Source organism: Thunnus maccoyii, chromosome 19 (genome assembly GCF_910596095.1).
Source record: "Thunnus maccoyii chromosome 19, fThuMac1.1, whole genome shotgun sequence".
NCBI lineage: Eukaryota > Metazoa > Chordata > Actinopteri > Scombriformes > Scombridae > Thunnus > Thunnus maccoyii.
The window spans coordinates 28,913,792-28,922,190 of NC_056551.1; the positions used below are offsets into that span (position 1 = coordinate 28,913,792).

At 38.8% G+C, this 8,399-nt stretch overlaps 1 protein-coding gene across 1 annotated transcript; it reads left to right on the top strand.

The window, feature by feature from the left end:
- Window positions 1–1,499: 1,499 nt before the first annotated feature.
- On the top strand, window positions 1,500–3,728 carry LOC121886179. Its single transcript, XM_042396111.1, has 2 exons — window positions 1,500–1,561; window positions 2,105–3,728. Exons 1-2 carry the CDS (start codon window positions 1,551–1,553, stop codon window positions 3,726–3,728), a joined length of 1,635 nt encoding a protein of 544 aa, XP_042252045.1. The 5' UTR covers window positions 1,500–1,550.
- Window positions 3,729–8,399: the final 4,671 nt, after the last annotated feature.

Sequence of the window (8,399 nt, forward strand, 5' to 3'; positions counted from 1 at the left end):
TTCGGCTAGTTCTGCAGCTTTTTCTACTGCTGATTTCTGGATTTTTTCAGCAAGGATAGTATGGTTTTGTATTGTGTTTAAAGGATCTCTTTCCCAGCCAGTGCAGTGTTTTTGTACTTGATGGCTGATATTCTCATTCATGCCATCTAGGAAGCAAGTCTTCAGTTGTTCCCAGGAACAATCATGCTGTGTGTTGGCTGGTCTCTGCATGTCACTGTTATCTGTGAGTCCAAGGGCGGTAGAATCTCCGGCATTTCAGACAATTACACAATGAAAACGGAAAGGTTGAGTCACTGAGAGTCAGGAGGAGAGTTTCTGTGAAATCATGTGACCACAGAGAGTCCGTCCCTTCTCTGATGGACTATAAAACCTCTGCAGTCTGACTCCTCTCTGCTCTTCCTGCCTCCTCAGCATCTCACAGCTTCCTGAAGCCGACAACACAGGTAAGAAAACTCTGACAGACCAACGATGAAATACAAATACTTTAGACTCTACACAAAGTTTGAAATGGGACAGAAAAACATTCACTCAACATAATAACTTGATATTTATAGATATCTGCATTTATTCTTGTACAATAACATTGTACTGAAAAGCTACACTGATTTGGATGAATGATTCTAGGATTAACTTCATATTCCACAAAATACATGTGTGTTAATTTGCTTTGCCAATTAAGATTTGGATGACATCATCATCTCTATCTGTATTTATGGGGAAGTTGAGAGTAAATAAGGTGTCACCCAGTAAACAAACTGTCCATTCATCCATTTTCAGGACCTCCAGTCCAGACACCCTGCCAAGCAAACTCCTTTCAGACGCTTTTTTCCTTCAGTCACCACCCAAAGCTCGTGACCTCACCTGAGACCTGGAACGTAGCTCGACAGGTAAACCAGATCTTCACCTTCATGTTCGGCTCCCTCCAGTAAAAAACCAACATTACAGCTGATTCTCATCCTGCTGCTTCAAATCATCTCAGAGCTTCATCAGAAGTCACAGACTGATGAAGCTCTGATAGCAACTACCAAATCCTGAAGCCGCCATATTAACTGTGGTCAGCCTTCACCAACAGAGTTCAGTCTGTAAAGAGCCACAGTGTAGACAGTCAGTCATGGTGACGCTGTGTTACCATGTTTGTCATGTTGATATAATGTGTTGTCAGTAATAACATAAGACTGACTGAAGATAACGTCTCCATCAACACAACACTATTAACCCTTTAACACTGTGTTCTTTACATGTGATCTTTGGTCATGTGAGGGTCTGAGGACAGAGGGGGTCGTATGTTATTTATATTATTATCTATAGAAATAAAACTGACTTGACTTAAAATGATGTAAAACATGAAAGAACAGCAGAACTGTCCTTTAACATCTCTGCACTTGTTACACGTCTGTTGTAAATTTGATTGTAGTTTTATAGAATCAACTTTTCTTCATACAGATGAATGAAAATGTGCTTAAAGTTTTATTGATTATTTCTTTTTTCATTCAGACACCAATCACCAGTTTCATCTTCACCGCGTGGAGCTCTGTGTACCAAGCATCACCATGGCAACACTGTGAGTAACATTAGCATAAAACGGCATAAAAATAGTGATTATAATGATGAAGTAACTATTAAAAAATAAAACAAAATGACAGTCAATGAGAGCTGAACATTATTTTCTGTGTGAAGGATTACATCAGATCTCACTGTGTTCATCATAACGTGGCCACTGAGTGCAGATCTGCTCAAAGAACTGACTGTAAAACTTTGACTAGTTCCTTTAAAATGGTTTCTGATGTTTTAATTTGGATTTTAAGCTGTGTTTGCTTTTTATTGTTCGTAATGCATTATGTCTGATACTTTGAATTGTGTTTGTGTTAAATTTGCTACAAATGAACTCAACAGCAAAAATAAGTCATTTCAAGCTCCAGAACACTTTAAACACACAGCTGCAGCAGTTTAGACATAATCAGCAATTAGACATTTTTATTTGGTTTATTATATTTTACGTGATGTAGTTTTTAACTAACATGTTCAAGACGTACATGGAGGGAAGGATAAACATCTTTACATAGATTTTTAATGTGTGTTGAGCAGATTTCTTCTGTTTCTACAGGATCAGTAACATCCCAGAAAAATACAAGGACATCACCTCCAAAAGACTTCAGATCTCTTCAGGATCTCCTGATGTCTACCAGCTGAGACCAAAGGAAGAGAAGTTTGGAACTCTGACAAGAAAAACTGTTGGTGAGAAAAACCTGAACAAGAAAAACAAAACCATCTTACTTGTAGGTGAAACAGGAACAGGAAAATCTACTCTGATCAACACTCTGGTCAACTACACCATGGGAGTGAAGTTTGAGGACAACATCTGGTTTGAGATCGTAGAGAGAGAGGAGAGAAGTCAGTCAGAGAGTCAAACATCAGATGTGATCGTGTACGAGATCTTTGGATTTGAAGATAAAACTCTGCCCTTCTCTCTGACCATCATCGATACTCCTGGATACGGAAACACCAGAGGGATTGAACATGATGTCATCATCAGACAAAGATTATTTGACTTGTTCCGTTCAGTTGATGGAGTTCATGAAATTGATGCAGTGGGTCTGGTGCTGAAGGCGAGTGAGAATCGAGTGAGTGAACGACTGATGTACATCTTTGATTCAGTGACGTCTCTGTTTGGAAAAGATCTGGAGGAAAACCTTGTCGCTCTCATCACACACTCAGATGCAACAACACCTGAAAATGCTCTGAAAGCTCTTGAAGCTGCAAACATTAAATGTGCCAAAACTGAGAAGAAACAGCCCGTTCACTTCCTGTTTAATAACAACCAGACCAAACAGAGAACAGCAGAAGAACAGCTTGCTTTAGAGTTTGCATGGAAGGTAACAGAGAGAGGAATGAAACAATTCACAGACTTCCTGAAAAAATCTAAACCTCAAAAGTTGATAACAACTGTTGAAGTGATGAATGCACACATCAGAATAACAGCCTGCATCAACAACCTGCAGGACAGAATCCAGCTGATTCAACTAAAACAGAACGAGATCCAACAGACTAAAGAAGCTCTGAAGGAACATGAACAAGAGATGAAGAAGAATGAAGAGTTCACTGTAGAAGTTGATGAAGTCTACAAAGAGAAAGTTTCTATTGATGGAGGGATGTGGGGGTTGTTTTTTTATGAAGCAGCTGTCACCTGTAACATCTGTGAAGAGAACTGTCACTTTCCTGGATGCACAATGGCCTGGAGTCCCAGAGACTGTGAGGTCATGAAAGGAGGTCGCTGTACTGTTTGTACAGGGAAGTGTCCTGCATCAGATCATGTGAAAGAAAAGAAGAACTATGTGAACAAGACCAGGAGAGTTAAGAAGACTAAACAACTTGTGAAACAGAAGTATGAAAAGAATAAGTCAGATCATGAACAAAAGAAGAGCCTTCTGGAAAATCTTCAAACAGAGATGGATGAACTGGAATCAGAGAAGACTCAGCTGCTGAATGAGGTCTACCAACATGTGGAGCATCTAGAGCGGATCGCCCTGAATGTTAATTCATTGTCCACTTATGTCCACTTGGACTTCCTGATTGAGAAAATGGGTAGGATAGGCAAAGAAAAGATCCAGAAACTGAAAGAGATGGCAGGTCGAGTGGATGAAAGAACCAGAGCAACAATGTGGTACATGTATGGTAAACTAAAAGCAGTTAAAGGTGCGACAGGTGAACAACATCAGACAGCTGTGTAGACAACAAGTAATATACCAATTTACCAATTATACCAATAAACCAAAACAATTATTACTTTATTTGCCTATTTGTCTGTCTTTCACATGATCATTGTGTTGAAGAAAAATGTTAAACATTTCAATATAGTTCTTCTTTTTCAAAGGTGACTTTTTATTTAGTTTTAGTTGCGTTTTTGTTGTGAAAAAAGGTTGTTGTTTTTTTTTGACAAAACAACATCAACAAACAAAAAGAAAGTCAAACAAAGTTATTAAAGTTTATGTCTGCTGATGTTTGACGTCTGCCACCTCAGGTTAGTACAAAGTACAAACTTTAACCGTATAATTTACATCACAAACTGGTTTATACATGTACTGCAATAACTGACAAAATTATCTCAACTCAAGGTCCACTTACTGTTCTGGAGCTTTCAACTGTATCACACAGCAGCACGTCAGTCTCAGTGTTTAAACCAGCATGGATGAGAAGTCCTCCAGCTTTGAACAAACTCAACCTGCTGATGAAGACCATGTGAAACAGTCAAGAACAAGCGAGTAAGTGGACCTTGAGTTGAGACAGTTTTCATCAGCTGCTGTTTCTGAGGTCAAGAATGAAGCTTAAAGAGTAGAGAGGAAGTGAACACAGCTAACAGCTCAGGTTTAATACGGAGTGAAGACGCCCCCTGGTGCTTCATGTGGAGTACAACAGCCTCCCTGCTGTTACAGAGAAACACCAGTCACATCATCTTCTACACACACACATTATGTTTCTTTAGATTCTTTCACTTGAGTGATTTGAATGTTTTTCTCGTGTGTTTCAGTCAATACGAGGCTGAGATGTTTTCTGAAGTGACTCATGCTGACAGAAGTGTCAGTAAACTGGTGGAGGGACAGTAACATATTACTGACATCATATAGAAACTGATACACATGATTGATTTTCTCATTTGAATGCGTTTGTTCAGACGATGTTACAGAACGTAGAAATATTCTGCTGTGTTGGACGTGAATCCAACTTTCTGATGTTTGTGTTTTTGAGTGGAGTCATGAAATCTCATTTGCTTCTGTTTGATGAGATTTTCTTCATGTGTATTTGAATCATACAGCTTGTAATGATTAGTTTAATATTTCAGATGACACAGGCCATGTGGGAAAACTTGTATTCATTCATATTCTTTATTTTCTAACAAGTTCTATTTGGGTGATTGCAGTATATTGTGTTATTCTACATTAAATCATATCCTGCTTGATGCATTTTTCTGTGAATCATGAATAAAATGTGAGCTTGATTAAACCAGTTTGCACAGAGTGTCTTCACTGGATCATCAGCTGCTTTCTGAGTCTGTTGAAGCTTCTGCTGAACTTTGTTCATTAAATGACTGTTTGACTTTATTCTGAGCAGCAAGTCTGACAGAGACTCAAAGAAAACACAGCTCACATCATCATAATGAACATATCCTGAAAAATGTTAGATCAACTCTGGATAATGATGTTTTCTGTAGTGACCACTAGATGGAGCCACAACTGATGTGGACTGAAGGAAACCTGAGCAGACTGAACTGATATTACAAGAAGAATAAACTAAGAAGTTTAAACTGTGAAGACTTCAAGTACTTAAAGTGTATTTTAGTACTCAACTACAAATCATATTAATTTTCAAATGTTCACATTTTATATTCAAGTCTACACTCACCTTTACTTTCCTCCTTCAGAGGATTCTACAAATTTAATTTGAAGCTGTTTGTGTCTCATATTTAAATTTTAGAGAGCAAATCACTTCATAGTTGAAGGAAACATATGAGAGCAAATTATTCTTCACTGGACAATCTGAACAAGAACACCCACATGGTAGAAAAAATTCAAAGATATGTAAATAAAACAAATCATTTTCAATAATAAAAAAAAAAACTAAACAAACAAGATCAACAGAAAAAAATAAACAATTAGCAGACATCCAGCAGTAAAGTTTCTCATTATGTTCTTAATAAAGACTGAACGAGTAAATGTTTAGAAATATATAAAACTATCTGTCATAAATAAGAGAAAATGATTTGCATGATAAATTAAAACACTAATGACTGGTCAGAGTTTATAAATGTGATTCTCTGTGACGCTGCACACTGACCAACATGGACTCTGTCTCCACCTGGTGGACAGGAGGAGGATTTATTCAATTATAGATTCAATTCAACTTCATTGACACTACTGCAGCAGACTGTAGCTGAGGACATTTACGCAATAATGTAATAATAGTGTGTTTAAGTGAGTGTTCCACGTTATATTTTCATATCAGGTGAATCAACTTCCACCATCTCTGTCACTTCAGCAACAGCAACACCACCATGCATTAAGAGTTTATTTATTACTGTCAGATAAGACGATTATTACATTTGTTTTTCTGATGATATTAGTGTGAAAAATGTTTAAGCTAGATGTTGATGAGCACTGATCTCATAATGTGGTTTGTTCCCAAAGAGAAAGAACTTTTAAAGAGTTAGCTTTTAATTCATTAGCATTTGCTATATAAAAAAAATCTGCCATAACCAAGTGGCTGGCATAGTGTACAGGAACATCTGCACTGAGTATGAGTTGGAGGTCCCAAGGTCACAATGGAAGACATCTCCTAAGGTGGTTGAGAATGACCAAGCCAAGATCCTGTGGGACTTCCAGATCCAGACTGACAAGCTGGTGATGGCTAACCAACCGGACATCGTGTTGATTGACAGACAACAGAAGAAGGCAGTGGTGATAGACATAGCAATCCCAAGCGACAGCAACATCAAGAAGAAGGAACACGAGAAGATCAAAAAATATCAAGGGCTGAAAGAGGAGCTAGAAAGGATGTGGAGAGTAAAGGCAACAGTGGTGCCAGTGGTAATGGGAGCACTGGGGGCTGTGACCCACAAACTGGGAGAGTGGCTCCAGCAGATTCCGGGTACAACATCTGAGGTCTCTGTCCAGAAGAGCGCAGTCCTAAGAACAGCTAAGATACTGCACAGAACCCTCAAACTCTCAGGCCCTGGTAGAGGACCCGAGCTTGAGATTTTATATATATATATAATGCGATCATTGAAGACAGTTTGACGCGATATCAGTCTTAATTCTACTGTATATTTCCTGTTGTAAACTGTCACATCACATCGCAAAATGTGAAACAGCTGTGTTGACACTATTGTAGATTTCAAGAATAAATCATGAACCGCTAAAAATATGCAGGAAAGGTGAACCCTGTGGTTTCAGCATTTATGTTGGCCTAAATGCAGGACTTAACCAGTACATTAATGATCCACCGATCAGCTGATTCTGGTGTCTGTTGAAAGATCCTGAGTTTATCATTAGCAACAACGTTTTCGTTGGAGTGGTGAAAAAACTTTGCAGAGAACAACGCAACAAAACATCCCATCACCAAGCGTTAACAGAGGCAGACTTTCAGAAAATCAAGCACTCTCAGGCACTGAATCCAAACACACCTGAGGGTCTGGTCAACAAAGTCTGGTTTGATGTGCAGCTGCACATATGGCTCGCAAGTGACAACAGCTATATAGCACAGGGAGCATAATAGTTGTCAATGGTAGATACATATGTGGTTATAATGTAACTACAACATGATAGGAACATTTTTTTTTCTTTTCTCTAACATTAGGTATATTAGAGAGCCCATGGGGATGAACTTCCTTGGCTCCATGTTGCCTCGGATTTGTAAAGCAGCCAGCACCGGACAATCTACACCGAGCACTGCTTACAAAGCACCACTGTACAGAAACTCTCTAATGCTGGCCTAGAGGCAAGAGAAATCATGTCAGTGACGGGGCATAAATGTGAATTGTCCCTGCAATCTTACTGGTGCCCAAAGTACAACAAGAGAAGATGCTGGAGCAATATCCTTGCTTCTAGCACTGCGCAATTAAAATGCACCTGTCCAGAGTCAAACACCCCTGTACCAGCAAAGAAGAGTGCTAACATAACTGAACACTACTTCAGCAATTGAACAATTAATGGCGATATCCAGATAAATGTTAATAATCATCCCATCTTTAAGCATGCGTTCCACTGTGTCTGTGTGTTGCTTGGCAACCATTCTGCTAAGGGTGTTGTTAGGCACTCCCCTATCAACACCCTTAGCTGTTCTAAAATCACTGTAAACAACGGCCTCTTGGGGCTTATTGCTTTCATTTACTGTACATTATAAACCCTTGACTCTTGTCCCCAAAATATGACTCTCTGTTTTATACATTAACCACTGAAATCATATTTTCCATGAGCACATCCTGACTTGTGTTACTTACTTTCACATCTTAGTGTCAGTGTCAGTTTTATGAACTGTGGTGATAACATGTAAGTTCACATGAAACAGAAATAAAACAGTCATGTCTTGCTCTCACTCACAGCTGCAGTCAAATCTAATCAGTTTGAAGTTGAAGTTGTAGTCGAGGTGTTTGAGTTCTAACTTGTATTTTAATTCTTCCTCTGCAGCTTCACACAGATTCTAGTTTCTCATAGCCCGACCTATCTCCACACTTTGTTTTAGCTCTGTGCCAGCTCTGGAGAAAGATCTGGCTGAATCCTTTATCATTCTGATATAGCAGAAAAAACACTTTGGCTTGTTTGTATTTCCTTAAACCAATAACAATCATCTTGGGCGGCGCTAAGGGGCATTAAAATGGCTAAATTCCCACAAAAGAAAAGGCCATATAA